We start from the raw sequence: 26099 nt of genomic DNA, 5'->3' as shown, positions 1-26099 counted from the left end.
AATTGAAACGTAGACTTCCCATCAGGTGTGGTGGCCGCTTGACAACCTTCACACTCATTCTCAGAGGACTTTCAACTTGCAAAGGAAAGACTTCTAAGTGACATCGTTGGAGCAAAGCTGCAAAAAATATGGATGTGCTCTCAAATTGGATAAATTAGGAAGCATCTGACAGTGGACAAGGATCCAAAAGGCTCAGGTTTCACTCCAACTGCCAAATATCAAAGCAGGGAACACGTCATTCCCCTGTTCTGCATTCCCAAACTCAGAGCAGGCTTTCTCTCAACCTGGCACCCTAGCCAAGTTGCCCTCTGCTGTAACTTACAGTTTGGGAAAATTATTTACTGATGGGGCTCCTCACAGGTATTTGTTGCACCTTTTTCCTCCAGTAGAAGGCAGACTTTAGGGAAAATAACATGTATACGTTTTTAATTCACATATATGCATTTAGCTACTTAAATATTTAGGGATAAATTCCCCTAAAAAAAAAAAGTTTAAGCTATGAATTCATAACTACACTCAACATTAAAAGCTAAATCCACCTGATATCAAGAGCCTGTCAAGTCCATAGCAGCGTGAGGCTCTACAGTGTGGACAGAAGAAGGTGATTTTTGCCTTGCTCACATACCTGCAAACATTTCATTAAATGAGCTAATCTTTTTTAAATCTCCCAAACCATAAGCTCGGTGACCTCTTCTGCAATAAACTGCACGAGTGATCGTACACTGTTCAAACAACTCATTCTTATGCAGGGCTTTATCTCTTTGAACTTTAAAGCAAACGTTAGTGTTTATGAAATACACTGGATCAACAGCTCTGGGATAAAAACGACTCCTGAAATAAAAGCTGTAACAGAATTATTCATGCACGTTTCTGCCATGTCGCCACGCTAATACGGCAGTTCAATTAAAAAGAGGGAGATTTAATTAATTAATTAAATTCCTGGGACAGGCAATAATCCGACGTCGATAGCCAGCTCAGCTCTGGACCTCTTCCAGGTGTCTGTTACCAAAGCAATTCAGTTAGCTTTAAACACACTTCACTTCAGCAGGAACCATCCTGTTAAAGGAAAACAGATCAATGGGCATTTCTGCTTCGTATTCTTTGCTTTTTAAAGGGAAGGTGTGCCATGGCTCTCTTGTTCTTTGCCCTTCCAAATGCATAATACATCTTATGCTGTGGAGTCTCTTTGCACTTGAAAACTTTCTCACCTTTACCAGGGCAATTTCAACCACCTTGAATTCCTTCTGCATCTTCTTAAGAGCTTAGGGAAGGTACCAAATGACTTTCTGTTTTGAGTGTAAGGAGACAACTTCGATCATTATGTAAATTGGAACGAGGCTATGAAATGTTTTAGCTCAAAGGACATCACATACCCCCTTGAAGCATACTTAGCAGGACCCAAATTTAAGACGTATCTTCCTGCAAAATTATCTCATCCCTTCCCAGATTCAGACAGGTGACATTCGTCCTGAACCGCAAATGTTCACTGAAATTTTCATGCTGTTAGGAGATATGTACAGGAGGCAAAAAAAGGAAGTTGTGTTATATTCACTGTGCTGGATTCCTTAACAAACAAGCATGTTCTCAGCTCACTTCCACCAAGAAATGGGGAGAAAAAAAAACAGGCCAAGTATCCCACTCCATAATTTTTTAAATTCCAACTTTCAGTATCAGCATCCTGGAGAGGGTAATGCACTCTCCTCCCCCTTTACACACCCAACATTGAAACTGCATTTTTCAAAAGCTGCAGAAAAATCTCTTGCACAACCATCAGCCTCTCAGCTGAAGGAGAGATGAGCATTAATGAGACACACCAGTCAGGAGTCCAAGGGCATCGGTTCCACGCATTTAAAACCATTTAAAAGGGATCAGAAAAACTGCCAAGCGCATTATTTTGAGGACAACCATGAAACCATTAATTTCCACATGGAAACGTTCTGAAAAATAATGCTGCTGCAGGTTCAAGACATCACCTGGTGAACTTCCTAAATGCAACAGCAATTTCATACATCGCTCTGACATTTCAACCAGCATCTTTGACATATTAACACACTCATCCAAGAATCTTATTTTACTTTATAAGTATTAGCTGTGTCGTAAATAGTTAATTCATCCTTTAAATGTGAAGTTTTGGCAAAGAGAGCTGTGGCTACCCAGCCCAGCACACAAGGAGTAAGGTAGGGAATGACAATTGCCAGGATAAAGCTTTTGCTTCCCTTCTTTGCAGCACATTCCTGCTCTCACCAACACAGACGTAGTTCAAGGACCTGAGCAAGCAAAAAAGTGAAGCCAGCAAAAACCACCTGACCAAATCAACTCCCTCCAATGAGGTAACTCCTGGGAAAATAAGCGAGACTGCCAGGCAGTGGATGTAGTGTATTAAATTGAATGCAAAGGCTGCTGGACTCCACTGCCTTTCCCCTGCTCACTTGTGTGCTTAAGGTCCGTTAACTTTTGCTGGTAACTTGCTTACAAAGTCACCAAGTGGCTGAGCTTGCTGCAGCAGAGCCAGGCACATCCCCGAGTGCTCTAGCACGACTCCCTGAGAAGCGTGGCAGAGCAAATACAACTCAGTGCAGCTTTTCAATGAGACGCTCACGCTGCTGGCCAGCAGCCCTGGCTGCATGCTGCCGAACTGCTCCATCCCCTGCTCGCATCACGAACTCGCTCGTGTGCCATTTCTCTACACGAGGAAGAAAACGTTACAGCTTCTGGACAGAGGAGCTCCACGTGCCAAGAAGAAGCTCTCTTGTTCAACAGTTTCTGGTATCTCTGGCTCTGCAGCAACAAAACATTAGCATGTGGGCAGGCAAGAGGCTTCAATTTCCCTTGCCACAGTTTTCTTATGGTTTCAGCAATAGTTAGACTGCTAAATAACACTATTTGGGGAAAACACCTGAAAGGAGGACCACAAAAAAGGACAGTAATAATTGTCAGTGTTTTCTCAGCAGACAGCCTGAATACTCATGTTCCGTCGCCCTGGTGCTGCTGAAGATGCAATCTGTGTCCTGGAGCACATATATGATTTTTCTTGTCTTCTGAAAAGAAAATAGAGATCGGCCACCTTCTTTGAAAAAAAAGAATGAGAACTACAACCACAAATACTACTGCTGTTACAGAAGAAAAGAAGATCTCTTCCTTGGAGGCAAACAGCACCAGCCTAAGCTGATAACAGGATCCTGAGTACGCACGGAGATGTCACATTTGCTGGGTGTTTTCTCTGGCAGCAGGGTATTGCACTCCTACAAAGCAGCTGACAGGACGATCACCCTGTCACTGGAAGGTGGCGTTTCTGAAGCAGCTGAATGAGCACTGGTATTATTCGGTGGGGACAGATGCCTCTTTCTCCTCATGGCATCAAAAGACAGTGCTAAAAAAAAAAAGGTGAATGAACTGCTCCAAGTTCTAAAAGCAAGGGAGAGCCATCACAGCGAGCATCAGCTGCATGCCCACTGCTGCTGCTCCCCTGACACTACTACAATGGGACAGGAGGCGTACTTGCCTTTTACTCAAGCACGTCCATCGCTCTGCCTTTCACGTAACAAAGCCTAAATAGCAGCACGTCATCACTTGGGATGGGGGAATGCCATGCATACATTGAATTGTGCCAAAAAATAAATCAGAATTCCTCTGCTGCGTAGTCCCAAAGCAACTCTTCGTGTCAGTACAGCTCCACCTGCCAATGTAACACCCTACAATAATGGCCCTACAATAATGACGCTCTTCAGAAGGATATCCCACCCACTGCTACGCTGACGAGCTAAATTAGCTCCATATATAAAAAGAGCAAGTTACAATTTAAACAACTTCCAAATCCCTCTTGCTGGCACGGTGATACAGCTACAGGCCAGGCTGGCTCCGGTACAAATAACTTCAAACTGTGTTTTCCTGAACAAGGCTGCCCTAATATTTCGATGAACTGATTTCTTTGTTTGTTTGTTTTCTAGCACTCCGGCAGCCGGCTCGAAAAGGTCACTCTGTCTTCCTCCTGACGAGTTCAGTATTATTCCTCTATTCACAGAGAAGGTCAAAAATATCTTATATCTGCATGTTCGCTACCTAAACATCGCCTGACTTTGTGCCACCTATCCAAAACCGTACCGCAGCGCTTTGTGCTGTTATTAGGGAGCATTCAGAAATCCAGCTTTAAAAAAAAAAAAACACAAGCTGCTCAAAACAACTCTCTCATGTTTTCCACAAAGGACAATTTCCAGCCCACCACGAGCGCACATTATTACTTTTGTGCCCAACTACAAAGAGATAACCTCGCTGCAACGGATTTCCCATGCAGGGTTGCACAATGTACGTGTGGCAAAGATTACCCATGTGAATTACCGAGCCACGTGATGCTGCTCCAAGCGTGATGAATAAGTTTCATTCATTAGGATCTGCAGGAATTGCATCGTTTCCCCGATGCGCCCCACCACTAACCTACTTCCTCCAGATTTTCATCCTCCCCCAACAGCAGGTGCGTTTAAATATAAACACTTTTAAACCTGAGTTTTCTGCTCCCCCTGCCACTATTGTAAGATCTTCCCTCAAAAAATTATACCTCTTTGAAAACACGGGATAGAACTAATTTTGTCTTGGGCTTAAAGGTTTTATTCTACTCTAAAAAAAATAATAATCTGCTCATATGAAACTAACATACAAAAAAACACAAAGCTTCCAGTAGAGAAATGGAAGATTTCCTCCTTTCCACGTCAGTCAATGCTCATCTCTTACCCTAAAACAGCAAGAGATGATGGAGTTTAAAGTGCTGCTTTTGTGCACTGAAATAGCTATCTGTGACTCTTCTGGAAGCTGTTCAGACTCCCTCTGACGCTTGTGCTGTCAGGCCAATAGCAATGAAATCTTTACAAGTGGGCTGCTTCATATTTCTTGGCACTTTCCTTGCAGAAAGCTTGGCCACGTGTTTTCTCCCTAACACAGGAAGCTCACTCATTCTCTGGATGTGCACACCTACACATGCTTCTGTAAGAAAGTTTTATCAACGTTATTTGGTAATAGCCAGCATAACTCACGCCCAACTGCGCCACTCATGAGGAATAAAACCATCACAAATCCACACTGATAACGGGGAATTACCAGCCTTGTCATTGTGCTTCACTGAAGATAAAATCTTGGATGATTCTTGGTGCCAAGCTTTATCCTGCTACAGCAAAGTTTGCAGAACTCAAAGCTCTTCAAGGTTTTTTGGACCTCGTGGGTGACAGAAAGGAGGCTGGAGACTCCCCCCGCCAAACCCTTTCCTCATGTCCTTAACTGTTTCCTTTATTAGGACCAGACATCTTTGATTTTATGATACTCTTCTATTTAGAAAACCAGTCATTAACCTCTGGCTGGACATTCCCAATCAATTTTTTGAAGAACAATACTGAAGGACAGTGAAAATTTATATCAAGGTGAAAACTTATCGTGATTTCTTTAAATGAAAGCACCAACTCATTTAGAAAGACACGCAAGTGGGGAAGGAGACAGTGGGCATGATCAAAAGGCCCAGAACTTAGTTTTATTTCTGTCCAAGAAGTATTTGCATTCACAGCATGCACACACAGCCATACTTGTGTAAGCAAAAAACCTGTGTGCATCGTTGCACAGACACACAAACCTTTAGAGAAGCAGCAAAACAGGCCTGTGACCTACAATGAAAATGTGTGTCAGTGTAGGAGCCAGAGAGCATTTTTCAGGAACAGCACAGAAGTAGAATGACCAAAATAAATCTTGCCACCTCTTGTAAATTACGCCAGGCTAACTTCTTCGACCTCCTCTAGCAAATAGTGCGTGAGGTGTACACCTGTGTATTAGGCATAGGGGAAATTCCAAAACAAATACATGAAAAAAAAAAATAAAAACAATGTAATCAGAGTGTGTGTTGGCCTCACAAGTATGAGAGAACAGACGTGTGACAGACAGCTCTGCTGCCTGGGAGAGCCTCAGATCCTAAGGTGATAGGCGTGGTACCAAATAAAGCCTAAGCACGGTACAGCTTTAGTATGCTGTGGCTTAGAATATGAATCAAATCAGACTTCCCTGAAAACACGCTAGCAGCTAGTGTCTCAGCTGACTAGAACCAAGGCACACTGACAAGAGAAGACAAGCGATTAGAGCTGTGACACTTTATAAGACAGGCATGACATGGTAACATGGAACAAAAATGTCACTGTTTGAAAGCTTCTGCTAAATCACTTGGTAGGCAAAAGGAATCAACCTCTCCATACACTATAAGGACAAAACTACAGATTTATTTTTTTTTTTCTGATATTTAAGCTCATTGGAATTTAAAAGTCTGCTATAAATGTGCCCACTTACCAAAAATCAAGACAAATTCCAGCCCAGCTGTCTCTTGAACATGACAGAACTGTTTTCTGTGATATTCTGGTGAAAAAAAGCTGTCCCAAGCTTGAAGTGTGCCCACTTGAAGTCTCCTTACCTGCAAGACATCTTGGATCTTCACCCACACATCAACCATGTCGTAGAGCTTGATATCACCATCGTACTGGCTGCAAGGAGAGGCCACTGTTTGCTGAAGGTGTCCAAGGACGACAGAGTGCGCAGCAGCCACAGCGTTGAATTTGTCAAAGAGAAGCTCCAGCAGTTCCAGCAGCAACCTGCAAACCACCAAGAAAACGTCCACTCATTCTCCAGAAGACACCACAGCACATCTGAGCAGCAGGCAGGGGTCACAGGCTTGTGACTTCAGGCCCTGCTTTGTGACAGATGCTCTGCGCAACCAGGGAAGCTTCAAACCCCGTGGGAGCTCGAGGTGATTAGCTTCAGCTGTTAGCAGCCCAAGTTTGGTACCCCGAATACTTCTGAGCACCTTCTTCCTTTTCACACTGTCCTTGATACACAGTCTCTTAACCTTTAGTGTGTTCAACTTGGGGGTATAAGAAAGACAAATATATTCATAACCACATAACATTTCAACACCATGACAGTAGAGACTGTTTTAAGTTCCCAGGTAGAGCAGCAGACAGGGATGGAGACCACCTGCCTTTCACCCAGAAGGAAGGAAGGGTGTTAATTCGACAAGAATTTACTTACCCATACAAAAAGAATGCAAGTTATTAATTTTAAATTACCAAATAAGCAGTATGGAAGGTTTTAAACAACATGAAAGATTAAAAAAAAGGATTAAACAACAGGAAACCTAAACCATCAAGCTCTTCAGTTGTGTCAATTATAAAGTTTTTTTGTAACATGCTACAGCTATAACCTCATCAAAATGTACAGCACATTACCTGCTCCTATAGCTTCTTTACTGCCCAATTACTGTGATTAACATACCTTTGCCAAGTCCTAAATATTTTGTGATAAGGCAATGACTCATTATTTTTGATCTTATTATTTGGGAAAAGGAACATTCTGGTAACTTCACTGCCATTTGAGCAATGCAGGTACACGTGTAACCCCAACACGATGTGAAGGTAACGCTTCCCAAATCCCTGTGGTGGGCACTTTCAGGCTCTGACAGACAGGCTCCACTACATTTCAGTACAGCCATTTAGGAATTACCATGCACTTGAAGTGTGTCTTCCCAGCAGAGGTGACTGTCCCCAGAGGAGGGCAGAAGATCTGCAGGAAAAGCAGATCCACCTTCACTCATTAACCATCACACTACAGCCTTCTGTTTGTTAACAACCACTAATAAGGTGTGCATCCGTGCCTCGGACACTTTAATTCAGTATGCAAATACTCTGCATACATCCAGTTTTGACAGCTATTTAAGCCAGGAGCTGGAGAGTTAACTGGAGAATCTGAGAAGCTGCTGCACATTTGCTGCTGGTACCCCCAGACAGCAGGAGTTGTCTGGCACGATGCTGTGGCTAAAACCACCTACCTTAGCCTAAACTTCCAGTCTGCAAAGGACAGAAGCTTGCTATTATTCAAAACCACAACCATCAGTTCATTTTATACATATATATAAATACATATTCACACAGACACACACAGCTATATAATGCTGTACATATGTAACTCTCCCACGGATCTCACGTGGACCATCCACCTACCAATGATACCAATTATACAACTTAAATGGTTAAGCAGAAGAGCACCTTGATCCGACTGAAAGAGCCCATGGATAAGTCCTGGAGAGTACAGTGATCAGGTCAAGTGGTCAAAATGTATGTAAGATTAAACAGAAGATGTTTTTAGGAATTGCCATTTTCATAAAAGACACAAAGACATTAATATTGCCATACCTTAAGTGGCTATAGATCTAAGACATTTAAGCAATCCAAAAGAACTGATGAGTATGACAATTTCTTTCTTATTTAGGAAAGGCAAAAATGCCTAATGAGTAAGTGTTGTTGGCACTGAAAGAGAAAACTATTACATTTTTTACAGGTCTTTACATATTTAAATAAGACGGTCAGGAGATAATCAAATGTATAGGACATACAAGTGATACAAGGAAGTTCGCTGTGGAAGGAAAGTCATTTTCCTCCATTTAGGTTTTGTATAAAGCCTAACAACTACCCTGCCCAAGGCAGAGAAGTTTCTCGTACAGAAGGAAGATCTATACCACTTCCACCCTCCCTGACCACCGTTGTCCCATCACCGACGTTATCAGTGAAGAAGACAGGGCAATGTGCAGACAAGGCTGCCTGAAAAAAACCTTGCATCGTTTTTATCCAAGTACCTTCTCCAACCTATTCTGGAGCATGGGAGAGGTGACTATGGCTTCAACAGTTCCTATAAGGTTGTAGAGCTTCTCACAACAAGTACCAGAGAGGGGTTGAAGAGGCAGCCAGGGCAGGTGGCTGCTCAGCCAGAAGCCAGCAACATGAAGAGGAAAAGCAGGGGTGGAAGCACTGGGAAAGAGGAAGAATTTCCTGATGGAGGAATCAACATGCAGCTTTGATAGAAATACCAAGAAGGTGGCCTCGTGGGGTCAAATGGATTCTTTGCCACTCAGAAAAATTAGCAACACAAGCCTAAGCTCTACTAACATCCCATTGCTAATGAAAATTTAATTCTCTACATACCTCATTATTGACCCAGGAAAGGATGAATTTGCAGAACCAAACTAGCTTGATAGTTTGACAAATTCATTTTTATTGATTCTAAGTGAGCTTCATCTCACATTATCAGCTTATTTATGAAACCATTACTAAGATAGTATTACTCTGAGCAGAATTATTTGGTCTTCCCATCTGCCTGTTCTCGTGGTACAGACTGACAGAAATGAAGCTCCCCCAGCCATGTCCTTCGGCCTCCATAACACCGCGGTACATCCTCTGTTCTCAACCCAAATCATTTTCCAACTTCTGTTTTCAAATTAGCCTGCACCTCTAACCTTTATTTTATTTTCTCTAAAAGTCTTCTAAATCACGGAATCATAGAATATCCCCAGTTGGAAGGGATCCACAAGGATCATCGAGTCCAACTCCTGGCACCACACAGCTCTACCCCAAAATTCAGACAATGGGACTGAGAGCACAGTCCAAACGCTTCTTAAACTCCGACAGGGTCGGTGCCGTGACTACATCCCTGGGGAGCCTGTTCCAGTGCGTGACAACCCTCTTGGTGAAGAACCTCTTCCTGATGTCCAGTCTGAACCTCCCCTGTCACAGCTTGACACCATCCCTCGGGTCCTATCTGTGGTCACTAAAGAGAACAGATCGGCTCCTTCCCCTCCACTCCCCCTCATGAGGAAGCTGCAGGCCGCCATGAGGCCTCCCCTCAGCCTCCTCTTCTCCAAGCTGAACAGGCCCAGTGCCCTCAGCTGCTCCTCGTACGACTTCCCCTCTGGGCCCTTCACCATCTTTGTAACCCTTCTCTGGATACTAATCCCCATGGAAGTAGTCACAGCACCAAGCCTGTCTGAATTTAAGAAACATTTGGACTGTGCACTTAGTCCCATGGTCTAAAACTTGGGGTAGAGCTGTGTGGTGCCAGGAGTTGAACTCAATGATCCTTATGGGTCCCTTCCAACTCGGGATATTCTATGATTCTGTGAGTAATCCATCAGGTTGTTTTTGGAAGAAGGTGACCCAAAAGAGACGCAGACCCAGGCAGTGTCAGACAGCCAACAAGACAAAACAGCGTAAAATAATATGGCCTAGATTTTATGCACACAGGGTTGCAGCACCAAGTGACCTACACAGAACACATACAGACAATGACAGGAGCCTGGCTTGGGCAATTTGTCAAAGCAACCTCATAACCCCTTCACTGAGAAATATGGTAAATATGCTGAGAGACAGTGACACACACCCAGAAGCAACTCCTATTGTCTGGGTACTAACGGAGAATGAATCGATGCAAAGTGACTGCTGACTCCTGAATGAGGTTGCTAATGACAATCCACGTGTCTTCGCAGCAATAATGTCCTCTGCCTGGTCAGAGTAGTGGCACGTGTATAATTTCTATATTTATTTTAAGGCTTTGAGATTAAATAAAGGGCCAGAAACGTCTTAGAAACATGTAGGGAAAAATGCACTGAATGCAATCAATAGGATTTAGGTACAAAATCATCAGTAAACCTCTTTGTCTTTGGTCAGGTTTTCTACTACAAGTAAGGCTCAGGCAATGTATCTCTCCCAAAAACCTGTCCCATAAATCTGGCACTCAAGTGGGCACGTGTCTGGATTATTACTCATCTAAAGTCAGCAGCCTTCCTTACCTCAGGAGATACCCACAAATTCATTAAGACATAGCAGTACTCCATCCTAAGGCAGCACAGGCTCCTTTGTGATGCCCTGTCCTCTGCAACCCAAGAGTTGGTTTTTTAAACATGCAGGTATTATGTTCTAATGAACCACCGACTAAGGATAATTGGTACAAAAAAAGATAGGAATCTCCTGGAAAGAGTCCAGGAGAGGGCCTGGAGCATCTGCCCTATGAGGAAAGACTGAGAGACCTGGGTCTGTTTAGCCTTAAAAAGAGAAGACGGAGGGGATCTTATCAATGTTTACAAATATATTAAGTGTGAGAGACAGAGGGATTTGGCCAACCTCTTTTCAGTGGTTTGTGGGGACAGGACAAGGGGCAATGGCCCCAAAATGGATCACAGAAAGTTCCGCACCAACATGCCAAAGAACGTCTTCATGGTGAGGGTGATGGAGCACTGGGACAGGCTGCCCAGGGAGGTTATAGGATCTCCTTCTCTGGAGATATTCAAGGCCCGTCTGGATGCCTACCTGGGCAGCGTGCTCTAGGGAACCTGCTTTGGCAAGGGGGTTGGACCTGATGATCTTTTGAGGTCCCTTCCAACCCCTACAATTCTGTGATTCTGTGATAATTGTGTGCGTTGGGAAACCTGAACATCAGCTGTGTCACAAGACCATGCAAACCTTTTTTCTGTGAGCTCGCTGGTGAAAAACATCCTTAATGTGCACATGCTTATTAACAAGCCCAGTACCCAACAGCATGGACAAGGTTTGCTCCTGGCAGGTATACAGGGGCTACAGGACTTCGAGAGGACGAACCCAATGAACTTCTGAAGATCTAAACCAAGAGCCCACTGCCTGTTTGCTCTGTGAAGACAAAACCTGAAAGTACCTAAGAGACACTGCTCCTCCCTGGGAGCTTGTTGCTTTAGAGTCATAAAAAAAAATATTCTTCATCTTAAAAACTTGGGGGCAATTCATGTTTTTTATGTACAAATATAAAAAGTGGCCACACAGAAGGTAGTAAAAAAAAAAAAAAAAAAAAAAAAAAAGGGGTGGAAGATCGGTGCCTGATCTCTTTTTCAGCTCTTGCACAATGAGGGGGCTCTACCTTTTTTATGTAGCTACCCCAAAAGAATTACACCAGAGGCAGAGATTACCAAGTGGAGCGAAGCATCACCCTTTTTACAGGGATAAGACGTGAGCCAACCTTTGAGGGCCACCAGACAACGACACAGAAATGCATCCAAGGTGTTTTGTGCATACCTAACGAGGTGAGGGGAGGCTGTCCACCAGAGGGTTCAACACAGTCTCCGACCTTCCCTGCCCTCAGATCCCCTCTGTCATCTCATTAGTCATTTGATTTGCCAGAAGGAAGATTTTTTTTTATGGATATCCTTTAAGAACAGAGGCACTGAGCTCAGCGTTAGCAGACTGAGAGGCATTCATGTGTGACTAGTTTTCAGGTAACTGAAAAGCATTTTACTCACCAAATCCTAAGGTCAAATCAGCATCGTGGCTGACAGGCTAATGAACAGTTAAGTAGTTTCAGGCGCTACATCACGCTCAAATTTGGGGTCTTACAGAGCTCTCTTGAAACAGGAGGACCTCGTTGTGATGTCTTTGTTTTTTTCCTTGACAGCAGGAAAATGTCACTTAGTTCTGATTTTAAATTGTAGCTAATTTAAGGGGTGGTATACTTTTCCAGGCTATAATTTATTCTTTTCAATATAAATGAATTTACCTCCTTGCTGTAAACTTCTCATGCAATTTTGGTTTAGAAACTGTTCTAATTATCTCCTTACTCGACATGAATTAAAGACTCTTTCCCCAGCTCTGGAATATAAGCATCCTAAGGGCTCATAAACTCCTACTAATCACACGCCAAAACCCATTAAAGTTTTCTGCACCTTACTAGCCCTCTGGGCAGGTTAACATCATTAAAATATGATATGATCCAATTTTATCAATTTCAATGGGCAACCAATACCCATGTCACCTCTCAAGACCAATTCATAAATCAAGTGTCAAGCATACATTACGTTCCAGCATGATATCAGAGACAAAAATTCTGCCTTCTGATCCACCCAAAAAACTTGGTTTCACCAAGATATCAGTACTGTAAGGCTACTAATTCTTCAGCACCATAAGGCTACTAATTCTTCACAACATAATTGTTTCCGTGGCAATGATAATGCTAGGAATTGAAGAAAAATTCTTTACCAAGCTAAACTTTTCCTCGGGAGCACTTTCCATTATAAATATTACGTGTAATGAAGACACACATTTTAGTTTTCAGTCGTCTTCTCCACTGTTTCCCTTCGGGCAGTGATCACTGCAATGTGCAATACTACAAATTAAGATTTCAGCTAAAAATGATAGCTAGCCCTTACAGAGTCCTGTTTTAGTGACTCCTGACGAAGAGCAAAAACACAGCTCTTGGTTGGCTTCCACACTTTGCTATTAATGTAAATGGGGCTGCAAAACAATTAGAAACTTGGCCATATATTTACTGATATAATTAGTTCCATATATGATTTCTAAGCTTTGCACCTGCACCAGCTTAATTAGACTCCGCTCCACTTGAAATAAATAACTGAGCTGAATCTTCTCTTTCAAAGTTCTGTTACGTATGAACTTAAAAATTTCTCTGGCATCAGCACCAAGTGTAAAGTCATGATTCAGTGCAACGCAAGAAAATAATATTTGTTTTGGCACCAAGCGTTCTTTGCATCATACATAGCAGCAACCTGAGACAGCATTACAATTCAATCTGTTGTAAAGCTGCTTAAAACGAAAGGTTAAGGTTAAAAAAATAATCAAGTGCTTCACGTTATATGCCTCTTACTACTTAAGTAATGCTGGCTTCTACTGTGCTCCCACCTTCAAATCTGCATTTCAAACATCTGCTTAGCCACAACATTCTCTTCTACAGCCAAGCACAGAATGAAGCATCTCCCTTACCCACCACCTTAGCTGAGAGCAACAATACCTTTCTGAGTATCTTTCCTACATTCCCAAGCCTTTCAGGTGCTCAGGGCACATCAAGCCTCTCAGCAAGACACAGGCATTTCTCAAAAAAGTAGCATTTCGGATCTCTCCTACTGCAAAAACCATTATTGTCATTCCTTCAAATGGCAAGCAGACATGACGCCCTTCTCCAGGCTTCTTTTTACAGCAACCAAATTTCATTTCAGTACCGAAATATCCTTACCTAGGCTGATTTTCCTGGGAAATATTTTCCCCTCTCTGGTAACCATTGTCAGCCACCTGGGTTGTGGAGCGCTTCACAATCTGCTTGAGTTCTTGTTCTAGGCGATCCTGGATGGCTTTCACCGTTTCAGGGATTTTTTTCAGCTTGGCCAACCCTTTGATGAGTATGCCCATGAAGACAGTGCTGTTCTCCTCGGGATCCAGATCCATATCTTCCTTAATTTCCAGAAGGCTTGTTTCTCGCACTGCAATATAATTTAAAAAGCAAAAACCAAGATTTAAACTAACGAAAGCCACACTTAGCACCACGCAAAACACTTCAAGCAACCAAGGAATAAACAAGGAGACATCACCAGTCAGATTTTGGGGGAGGTGGGAAAGGGCAGTGGATGTTTTACTTTGCTTGTAAGGTTCCCTATAAACACAACAGCCTGTACATTTGTTAGACTTCAAAACAGAGCTTATAGTGTCTTACATATTAGTTAGGAAGCAGAGGAAGCCTGCTGCAATTAAGATACCCATAAATGAGGTGTTCTATCACTACAAACCCCCCAAATGTGTTTCAAGGAGCTAAAGCCTCCAAATTTCTAACCCAGCTGTTTCCCTTCACTGGATTCTTCACAAGAGAGAAATTTTCCTTATAAACACTATCAAGCCTAACAGACTTCTGATGAATTCAGCAAAGTTTACCCTGCAGAGGTGAATTATTGCCCGATGTTATCCCGTTCTGTTTTATTACGTCTGTCAAGGGGTTGATGAAGCTACTCAAATCTTTTAGTGAGGCTTCTAGACAGGAAAAACTAGAAGGATTAGAGAGGATGTGGTGGATACAGCCCTCCTGAAGGCCCAGGGATCGCACAGGGAGAAATTCTGTTGCTAAGCGACATGAGGGGAAAGGCAATTGGTACCACGCTCGTTTTAAGTACCATCATTAATCAACATTTCTTTATTTACAGATAACAAAAGGATGCCTCTGCTGAAGCCTGGGTGAAGAGTTTAATAAATATATCGCAACACCAGTGAGAAGTACGTGTCTTTGAGGAACCTTGACCACAGCATCCTGGCAGATCCCCAGCCATGCTCATTAGCAGCTGGAGTGGTGGTACTTGGACAATCGGCTCCAAAGGATGTGGCTGAAGCTGTGCCATCGACTGTACAGGCTCCTAGGAATGGAAATGGAATGGAAATGGAAATCCAATAGGAATGGAAACCAAATGGCTGCTTCGTTTTCCTGGTCCCGAGCTCTGGTGAGGGCTGTTGGATGACAGATGACTCCTGTGGATTCTGCTGCTCAACAGATTTTTCGCTTCAATCAAAAACTTCTCCAAGAACCTGAATAAACATCAAAAGGTCCACCGGCAGGATTGAAATGGCATGGCAGAAATGAAAAACGGCACATCTCAAGCAGCACGCAGCCCTGTCGCCGTCTAAAGCTGTGGCACTCTGCGCAGAGAGCAACCCTGCAAGTCAGCACGAGATCAAGAAAACGACGTCCCAAAGAGTCTGTACGGTGCCTCTTCACAAACAGCACCACGAGAAGCAGATAAAGCTTATTTCAGTGGCAGCTGACACCAACCTCCTTGCTGTATGTGACCCCAAGCACTCGCTCGTCTTTCAGCCTCTAGCACCACCAGCACCGCCAGGTAAGAGGGAGGTAAGAAGGGACCCTACAGAGTCATCCCGCACCACAACACAGAGTGGCATTGGGTTTTAGGTCATCAGCATCGGGGCAGAGTGTCTGGGGGTCACACAGTGCTTTCTTCCCCTCTTGCACATGCTTTTTTCACTTAAATTCTATTTAAACGTGCAATTTGGTGAGTTACAGTGTCAACTTCAACCTAAAAACATCCAGAATGCACTGATAAAAATTAAAAAAAAAAAAAAGAATGATAATATAGGAAACACTTTGAATGCACACAAACCATAACACCACGTAGAGAGTCCCACCTGGATGCACAAATATCTCCGTTCAGGCTCTCACCTCCCAGCCCACGAGGCTGCAAAGCATTTTGTGCGCTGCGGACGCGGTCCACCCGCTTTGTTAACGCCGCTTGCTGTTCTTTTAAAACCACAGCACGCTGGGCACAAACGTGGGAAATGAGCTCTCTGCAACAATAGCTGGGGGGAAAACAACACTGCAAATGCTAGATGGAGGTTTTCACTTATTGTTTAAAGCTAAGAAATGAAAAAGTTGTTTTTCTGAGCTCAAGGTATGGCATTCGCAGCCAAAACAGCCTTTGAGAGGTCATCACACCGCAGCCCCTCTGTAACGGGCTGTAAATTATTCCTAATATTACACAAGATGCAGAGAGGGAGGAAGCAGTGCTATATCCAAATGTGTGGCCAGCATTTAGGGGACCAAAGGCAGCAATCTTGCTGAGAACTCTGCCAGCCCGTGAAAACAAACTCTTCCATTTTCCACAGAGCAAACCAATTTGGAACGCCCTCCGATAGCCAGGACCTCGATTTGCATCTCTTACAAACAACAGCACGGTGAACGGTTCAATTCCTAGCAGCACCACGCTGCTATCTCCGTTTTGTTAGATCTGGTCTTTTGATAAAACAGTGGGGACCGTGTTTCCTGCACGTTCTGCCTATTAAACAGGTATCCTGGGTAGCTTCGGGGCCCCATTTATCTGTAAGATCTGACAAGATCCCAACCCCGGGCAACTGAAGATTTTTTTTTCCTGCGTCTTCCTTGCTTCAAACATCCTCTTCTACCATTTAATGCCATCAAGGGGTTATTTGACCACAAAGCCTTGGCCCAGGAACCGCTCCCTCACCTCTTGGAAAGAGACATCAAAGCAGCCTGACATTTACAAAGAAGTTCTTCCAATCTTCCTCCAAATCGTGAGCGCCCCGTGCTACCCTCCGTGGGCAGAGGGGTGAAGGGAGACGTCCCTACAGATCGCCTCTCAGAACTGAAAGCTTCATCTGCATTTAAAGTGAGTGATTTTATCATTCAGTGGTATCAAGACAAAAGCCCAGGACTGGCAGAAGCTGTTCCTCGCTTTCCCCACACACCGGTTTCCACCTGAATGGCATCTGCAGAATCCCCGTTCCTTCTTTTATGGGGGAGGATCATCGTTCATGCCACAAGCACTTGGCTTTATGTAGAGCAGCCATGAAAGATTAAATTATCCTCTGGATGTTTGCAAGGATTGTTTTTGTTAATTATTCTGGACATTGGGGCTGCTGTTTAGATTCGGTTTGGTTAACCTCTTCTCCTTTGTTATTCATCAAAGAAAAGGGAAGGAAAAAAAGCCTTATTGCGATTAAAGACAACTTGGCTTTATTCATGAAGCAAATAAAGGTAGAAAACACCAAAGAAGAACACAGTAGGATTTTTATAGTAACACCAAGAACTAAATTGCACAGAATCACTGACTGGTTGAGGGTTGGAGGCACCCCTGAGGACACCTGGTCCCACCCTGCTCCAGCAGGTCCACCCCAAGCTGGTGCCCAGCTGGGTTTGAAGCTCTCCAAGGAGGGGACACCTGGTTGGCAAAGGGAATCTCCTGCGCTCCAGGTTGTGCCCAGTGCCTCTGGTCCTGGCACTGGGCACCACCGTCAAGAGCCAGGGTCCATCTTTGCAACTTCCAGATCCCACAGAGTCTCCTCTTCTCCAGCCTGAACAGTCCCAGATATTGGCAGCATGGGCACGTTGCTGTCCCATGTTCAACTCGGTGCCCACCAAGTCCTTTTCTGCTGAGCTGCTTCCCACCTGGGTGCTCCCAGCACATCCTAGGGTTGGGGCTGCTCCTCCCCAGGGGCAGGACTTGGCACTTCTCCTTGGTGAGCTCCACGGTACGCTTGCCAGCCTATTGCTCCAGGCTGCTGAGGTCCCTCCGGATGGCAGCATGGCCCTCGGGTGCAGCAGCCGCTCCTCTGGACTTCGTATCAGCTAAAAATTTACTGAATTTACACCTACCCCATCTCTCAGGGCATTAACGAAGACACTAAACAGGACTGGATGCAAACGCCGGTGGTATTCCACTCGTTACTGGCTTTTCCCACCCTCTTTGAGAGCATAATGAATAAAATGGGATGTCAAAAAATAAACATTTCTAAGTCTAGATTGTTGCCTTTCTCATCTCCGTTACATAGATATCTTTTAACTTAAATTTGCAGTTTTATGTTAAACACAGCTTCATTATATTGTCAACCAACAAGTTGCCAACCTGGCTATCAACACCTGTGTGTGTGGGCCCACAAAAAACAACAGAAATATCAGATTATGTGAAGCCTGCTCATTCAACTAAGGTTTTTTCCATAGTGGTTTGGCACACGACTTAAGGTCTTTTTAAGTAAATCGACCTCTTCAGACAACCAAATTTCAGGATCGCCTAATAATTTGACGCAGCTTTTATGGTTAATTTCATTCAAAGAAGACACCAAATGATCTCTGGAAACTGCTTAGGAAGCAGAACATTCAAACACCTTTTCTCCAAGATCCCCTGAGAACAACCTAAAGGAGCAACACCTTTGCCACAGCCTCTCTAATGAAATACGGAGGCATTTTCAGAAGTATCACATCATGGGAGCTGTGCACCTGAAAGCACAGAACTCCATGTTTCAGCAGCCAAAACCCGTATCTAGTTTAAACCTCTAGAAAGCTGAATCATGTGCATCATCGATTCATCACCTCCACAGACAGAAAGGTGGAGGTTTCCCTGACAGCTCCCCGGTTTGATGATGCCCTATAAAAACGTCTGTTCCAATTGACGATACCCTCATTTGTGCTGGTCTGCCATTTCGCAAGAGAGAAATCTGCTGCGAGAGACATTTTAATAGCACTGGTTTGATCCCCAGAAAAGCCAGTGTTGATAACTCATTTAAGCAAAGCAGCTGAAGAAAACTCTTGGGTCTTGTTTTTCATTCCAATGAACGGTCAAAATTTGCTGCTACTTATTAGAGAAGATTTCATTAGCTGTGTGCATTTATGGGCGACTAGTAAAATTTAATGTACTATTTTCCATGATTTATGTCCTTCCAGATTATACCCTTTGTGCCTTCAATCCTTTTCCCTAAAAGGATGCAAGTTCACAGTGCCCCAAAGGCATAATTTGATAGTTGAAGAAACTTCATCTGCTTATTTCTGGTGCAGAAGCCTTGCTTTGACCCATGAGTACAGACAATGGGCAACAAATAGGCAGTTCCTTTAGAAATGGGTCCCTTAAAGATTTTGGACATTTCTTGATCTGCCTTACTGCCAAGCCCACAAGAAAATAGGTCTCGGAGATGAATAACGTCAAAGCCCCAGGCAAATCTCCTCTTTCTAAAGCTGTGATTCACACAGTTCCATCTACAGCTTTAAGAGCGTTAGTCTTCCAAAAGCAGCCACATTTTAATTTGGCATTGGCCACTCTCTCAAATCTATTGTAACAGCATTTAATTCCAAGAATCCTCTTGATTTTCCCCTTTCCTTTCCCAAACGCACGCAGATTAAATGCATCAAGCAGCACAATACAAACCATTAGCGAGGATCAGTGAGAAGAAGCACGGCCTTGAAAAAAGATGCATAAAAAGTTCCTTCGTAGGCTTTCAGGTTTATTGTACAGCTGCAAAACATTCTTAAACTGCGGGAACAGACTTCTTAAATATCCTAGACAAAAAACGTACCCTAAGACGATGAGGACAAACTCTGCTTTTCACACAGCTCTACGATGATGGCAGGAAAGAATCAGACTCACTGCTGGATTCCCACCACCTTCTGGTTAAGTCCTCAGTGCAAAAGCAAAGCAGCTAAGAGGACAGCTCAGGTTTGGCATCCTTTAACTTGTATTAGGAATGATCGAGAAAAATCACCCTGCTGGGGGCAGGTCCCCAGATGACATTACCAGAGAAAAAACATCCTTTATTTATCTGTTGAACACATTTAAAGTTGCAGCAACTGTGACTACTAACAGAGAACACCAGCGTGGCATTTTTAGAGCCACCTTTAAAACTGGACCTTAAAGCTCTGGGGTTCCTGAAGGTATTTCACGGGGCCAACTTCACGGGTCTCCAAGTGCTTTCCCCTGCAAAGACTTGCATTCCTGAGCAGTAACTACACAATTTTAGAAACCACCATATACTATTGGATCTAGAAACTAGATTCTTCTCTTGCAGCTAAGATATCTGGGTCAAGGAAGAATATTACCTGCTCTGTTCAGCATAAAATTTACAAATCCCATCAACTGCAACACGCACTGTCACCACCTCAGGTTCTCTTCTGTTGGGTTTCTAAGATGCGTTCCCAAGAGGTTTTCAGGAAAGGGAGCTCTCAGGTTTTCTGCACGCTTGGTGAGCACGTTTTACAGTTCCAGGAAGAGCCTGGCAAGGCAGGAACTGTCATAAATACTCTTCAGAATACTGAAGGTTCAAGCAGAGAAATATAATTTAAACGTGAATTTATTTCTCTGAACTGGCATGAAGGGAAAGTTACTGGTGAACTGTCGTATCTACAATCCTCAGGTGAACGTCGCTGAAGGTTTTGTTTATTTTAAGTGCAGCAGGAACTGCTTTAATTTCCTTATAAAGATTCTACAGCACAAAGTAACATCTCCTTTGGGAAGAGAATGCAGAAAGGACTCAAAATCTTGGCATCTTCTTTGCCGAGATGGGCTGAATGAGTCAGTGCTTTATAGTGACATGCATTAATATGCATGGCCACTTTGTTTCATCAATAAAAAGCTAAAGAACTTAAGTGACTAAAGACAGAAACAGCTTTTGTTATGCATACACATAAGTTTTTAATCTGATAGTTCTGCAGCCCAGGAAAAGGCTACTTCTAAATAAAATTATCCGGAAAAAATATACATAAGTACATTGTGCACTTGAAGCAAAACCATATGCACACTTAGCTGATCAAATGGTTTCTATTATATCCCTCATCTCTCCCATTCTGAGGGACACTTGGCCAGCGCATCGCTGAATAACAGAATGTGAAACAAGAACCCAGGTGAAAGATTTTCTGGTGCATACGAGCATGAACAGCGAGAATAGATCTGCACAAACAAAAAGTTTCATGGCAGATCCTCAGTTGACCTATGCCAATTCAGGGGAGCTGAGGATGAAGCCACAGGGCCTTTATTATCAGGTGCTTGGAGACAAAGAAGTGACGCCATTTTATGCTCACAAACAACCTACCTCTTAGAGACCACTGTTGTATTCCTACCTGTTGCTTGTTCCATGGCACCTTAACTCAAGCACAGCATGAAATAACTGTTTATCAGGTGATCTTGAAACAAGTAATAGTAAATGCCATCAGCATTGCACAAAGTAAATAAAATGAGAACTTGTCTGAGATGTTGTATTGGGTTTACGTGGCAAGGTTTGGTAGCAGAGGGGCTGCAGGGGTGGCCTCTGTGAGCAGAGCCCAGCAGCTGCCCCATGGCAGATCAGAGTCAGCTCCAAAGGGACCTGGTGCTGGCTAGCACCAAGTTGAGGGGCATTGGTTGGGCCTTTGGGAGCAAAGGAAAGGGAAAAATGAAGGGGAAAACCCTGCTGCATTACAGTAGCTGGGAGAGAGGAGTGAGACTCGGCCCTGCAGCCGCCAAGGTGGGTGCAGCAGGAGGGCAGGAGGTGCTCCAGGCAGGCAGCAGCAGCTCCCCTGTGGCCTGTGGAGAGGCCCCTGGTGGAGCAGGCTGTCCCCCCGCACCCATGGGTCCCACATGGAGCAGATCTCCACGCTGCAGCCCCTCCATGGGTGGAGGAGCCCCCGGTGGAGCAGGTGGATGTGGCCTGGAGGAGGCTGCGGCCCATGGAGAGCCCCTGCAGGAGCAGGCCTCAGGATGGAGCTGCAGCCCGTGGGGGCCCCATGCTGGAGCAGTTTGCTCCTGGGGGATGGACCCTGTGGGATGGAGCCATGGGGGAGCAGCTCTTGAAGCCCCTGAAGGATCAGTTCGGGAGGGACCCCGCATGGAGCAGGGGCAGAGAGGGGCTGTGAAGGAGCAGCAGGGATGAAGCATCAGGGACTAAGCACAGCCCCCATTGCCCATCCCCTGTGCTGCTCAGGGGGAGGACATAGAAGAAAGTGGAAGGGGGAAGGTGTTTTTGGTTTGCTTTTAGTTTCTAACTGTTTACTCTGCTAGTGATAGGCAATAAATTACATTAATCTCCCTATACCAAGTTTGTTTTGCCCATGATAATTGTTGAGTGATTTCCCTGTCCTTATCTCAACCCATGAGTCCCTTTCATTGCATTTTTCTTTGAGAACAATCTTTCTTTCTCTTCTCATCCTTATTAACAATTTTGTCCTTATTTTTGTCTGCTTGATTCAGTTTTTTCTTGCCTCCTAGCCAGATCTGGATAATAACAAGTCCTTTAAAAATCTCAGCAGATGAGATGAGGACAGGCTAGGCTCTTCAAAGGTGCAAAAGTAAAAAACCAACCAACCAAACAAACAAAAAAAGCCTTCATTTTCAAAGCATATTTAAGGTCATTATTATATTAGCAATAAAAAACAACCAAGGAAGGTGATGAAAGATTGGATTTCCATTCTCAACAGGCTCCTCTCCTACTGTCTCTTCCCTGTCACAAGGCATGAAGGGAGACTCCCAACAGCTCTGTAACTCCAGACATATTTTTTTTTTCAACTAGGAGGATTCAAATTTTAGGTGAAGAACTCACTACAGAAGTAGGTTAACATTTATAGTGGTAGGAGTGGGGTTCATTTTTGCTGGTTTATTTCCTCAGCTCCCCAAATCATGTGATCTTTGGCAAGAAACTGAACTCACTGATCACACAAGAAAAGTGCAGGATTCTGATGTTTCTGTCCAGAATTTTCACGTGGTTTCTATTCAAGAAACATGAGCAAAAGAAAAGAACAATCAAACAACAGCTAGGAGGCAAGCATGTCAAGAAAAAACAGAATCAAGACAACAAAAAGAAGGACAAAAGAGTTAAAAGATGAGAAGAGAGACTCTTCATTTGAGGAAAACTGAAAGGGGTGTGGGCAGGAGAGATTTAGGTCACTTCTGCATTCTTCATTGTATTCCTTTGTTAAACAAGGACAACCCCACTTATTAATCCACTGAAACAATACAAGGATTAATTCCCCATCTGTGCAGTACTTTCAAAGCTCCATACAAAAGCACCAATAAAATGGAATATTTTGGTTAGTATCTGTTCCAGTAACAGGTATACAAAGATGACCACCAGATTAATCTTGTGTCTATGTAGACTTTCACTCAAAGCTACGAGGAGGAAAAGCTTTGACCTTTTGGCTCCACCACAGAAGAATATTTCTGTGACATCTTTGTACACCTGCCTGCCTACATTAAACAAACGTAGAGATGACCTCTATGGAAACTCAACTGACTGCAAATCTTCTGCCCAGGATACCAAGAACATGATCAACATCAGGACAGGCAGAGAAAACAGTGTAATTAATTACAGCTGATGAGGAAGGATGACTTGCCAAGAGAAAACTGCAGATATGACCAAATTCTGCTCCCAGATGTACAACTCACTCATTTCCTAGTATTTTGCAAATCACTTCATATCTTTTTGTCTCAAGACCCCCACCAGTACCCACTCAAGAGGGGATAATATCCCTACTACTCTTGCAAAATCAGCTGAAGAATCACAGAGCTACAAAATCATCCTCTTAGGAATGCACCTGACAAATACTCACTGCTGGAGCTCCCAGGAGTGCCGAACTGGGAAGTTTCAAGGAACTTGCGAGGTGTAGACAAGTTGGTAACGTCCATAAGAGGTACAGAAGAGGCATCTTTCACAAGTGAACTGGATGAGGGGAGAGAATTAAAGCAAACAGTTTACTGTTATTTACAGTCTTAGTTCTTGGCAAATAGCATATTTATTTCTTAATTGTGTAAGCAAAAGCAGCATAGATATACATAACAGTTCTGACACAAGATGTTTACAAAACCTAAATTAAAGCACGTGTCCGTAGAAGGATACAAGTGGGCGTGCATACATACATTTGATTGAACAAGGGAAAAGCCAAAAAGCAATGATAAGGGAAAACTTGTATCAAAGACAAAATGTGGTATCTGGTATTTGGTGTCTATCCCAAAATTTGGGATACTGCTTTGATTTTAACTGCACTGCAGACATGTCTGACTGGTGGCAGCAACACGATCAGGGCAGACGCCCACTGGAGCTTGCCATACCTTGGTCCAGTTTCTAACACATTCACTTCCAGCACAACTAACTCCTGCTAGCATGATAATAACTGGACATGGAATTATTTTTAAGATCTTTCTAGAAAACTACATAAGGCGAAGAGACGCTCCCATTTCCCAAGTCAACTCCTTACTCCTTCCAGCTTTCCTAGCACCCTCTAGAAACCTCCACTCTTTCTCTTCCCCTTCAAATTCCTGTTCCGTGCACACCTACACGCACCCCTCTCCAAAGGAACCTTCTTCCTCTGAAAGCAGAAAGACTTCGTCATTTCCATAATAAATTCACAGAGTATTTGCCAAGAATGTGTCGTGCTGCCTCAGCTGCATGCATAATGAAAGGCATAAAGCTGGATGTGGCAGGGGAACAAAAGCAAGAAATCATTTGAAGCAGAGAAGGCACCTATAACGAGTTTCATATGTTCCCTAAGAGATCAGAATACTTACAGAAACCTGCAAAGACAGGGGCTAAACTTACTACCCTACCTAAGAACCACCTCCACTCTCTCCACAGCTCCAATACTACACTTAAATGGATTAGCTGTGCATTCCAGCTCAGCATTGTTAGATCTGAGACACTTAAAACCACCACAACAAATAACTATCAACATAATTGCGTCCTGGTTGACAGCCAGTCCATGGCAGCACACTAAAATGAAGCAACAAGATAGTCCTTGATCCAAGTGTTCATATTAATATCATATCAATGATGCATAACAGGGAATGGGGAAAAAGACAAAGCATGAAAAAGATAAGGGGTCCCTGTAGCAGTCGTACAAAACTGCAGTTAATTAGTAGTTGCATAGTCTGGGAACACCAAAGCTTTTTTGTCTGTTTTTAATTAACGAGATGAGTAAGGAAGAGACTGAGGACTTGCTAACAACTCTCTCTCCCGGAAACTTCAACTTCAAACAATCCTTCATTTCATAAATTCATTTAATGAAACTTACTATCTCTCCTCTTATATTTGGTAACCATGTTTTTATTCTTTCTTTCTCATAACAAAATGCTCATTTATCTCTTCCCTGCATCTTTATCATATGCTGACTCCCCTTTTGCTCCCCACCACTATGTATTCTCTCTCCTGCTCTACGAAAGTCACTTCCCAATGCTTTCTCACTTCTAGACAGCGTCTTTCTTCCCTCCCAAAAACTCTATTGCCATCAAAGTTAGAATTCACAAAACTAGGAAAAAAAAATAGCCACCTGTCTATACGTGAGCCCAATCCACTGATCAGAAGCACCAACCAGGTACAGAATTTCAACATCTTTAAAACACCTTTGAAATGCTACAGAGGCAAGACACTGCCCAGGCACTTCAATATTGTGCCTCCGGCTAGTAACCTTATGGTTATCTGGAAGTTTTCTAAACCCTGGCAGTTTGCTAGAAAAGATGAACAGTTCTCCCCTGTGATCTTCCCTTTGCCTGACCTGAGCCTCACGATCATGGCATTTGTGGGTAAGGTATATGCCTCAGAGAAGGGAAAGAATGCTGGAGAACTGACCTCATCATAATTCTGTAGGAAGCAGCAAAAAAAAAAAAAAAAAAAAACAACAGAATCACTAAGCAAAACAAGGAGAACAGACTGCTTTCAGGTTCAAAAGTGCATCAAAATATTTAGGGGTTTTATGCTCTTCGCAGCCATAAGCACAAGAAAGTTGCTTCCAAAAATGAAAGTTTCAATCGATGTCGCTCTTCCCAAGAAAGTTTCTGCTTGTGACAGAGAGAAGGTCGTCCTCTTCCCTCCCAGACCTCTTGCCCTGAGTTAGCATCACGCCAAACCAACCTGATTCTCCCCTTATCCTTGTTGCGTTGTCCCACCCTGTTGGTTGACTTGATGTAAAGGTGACGGTGTAACTCATCGATCAGGACTAGGTGCATGTTCATCTTCTTGCTGTGGAGCTCCAGCCTCAGATCGCTCAAGCCCTCCACCTGAAGAAGGGGACCCTCCAAGGAGTCCACTGCTGACACCTGGAAGGAAAACATACAGCACTTTTAAAGGTCACTTCGTTCACCTCTCCAGACTTTTCCCCTTGCTTAGGGGAGTGTCTGAATACCAGGACAATTCTATCTACAAATTCTTCTGAAGGAGCAAAAGCTTAAGTAGTATTTCTTTACTTCTCCTCCTAAAAGGAAATTC

General features: G+C 43.5%; 1 protein-coding gene across 2 annotated transcripts in view; it reads right to left on the bottom strand.

Moving 5' to 3' along the window:
- The window catches only part of EXOC4 (exocyst complex component 4), a 375336-nt gene that overhangs the window by 310717 nt on the left and 38520 nt on the right, over nt 1-26099 (bottom strand). Inside the window, exons 4-7 of one of the 2 annotated variants that reach the window (XM_084525713.1) lie at nt 25746-25930; nt 23437-23561; nt 13834-14077; nt 6434-6611 (exon numbers count right to left, since the gene is read on the bottom strand). In XM_084525713.1, the coding sequence (XP_084381839.1) occupies nt 6434-6611; nt 13834-14077; nt 23437-23561; nt 25746-25930 (732 nt within the window). The remainder of the gene's footprint in view (nt 1-6433; nt 6612-13833; nt 14078-23436; nt 23562-25745; nt 25931-26099) is intronic. The other variant, XM_084525714.1, reaches the window with a different exon arrangement.

The sequence above is a fragment of the Aythya ferina genome (genome assembly GCF_964211825.1).
Source record: "Aythya ferina genome assembly, chromosome: 1".
NCBI classification, from domain to species: Eukaryota; Metazoa; Chordata; class Aves; order Anseriformes; family Anatidae; genus Aythya; species Aythya ferina.
The sequence above is the reverse complement of the archived record's forward strand: the minus strand, read 5'-3'. Positions and strand labels throughout refer to the sequence as shown.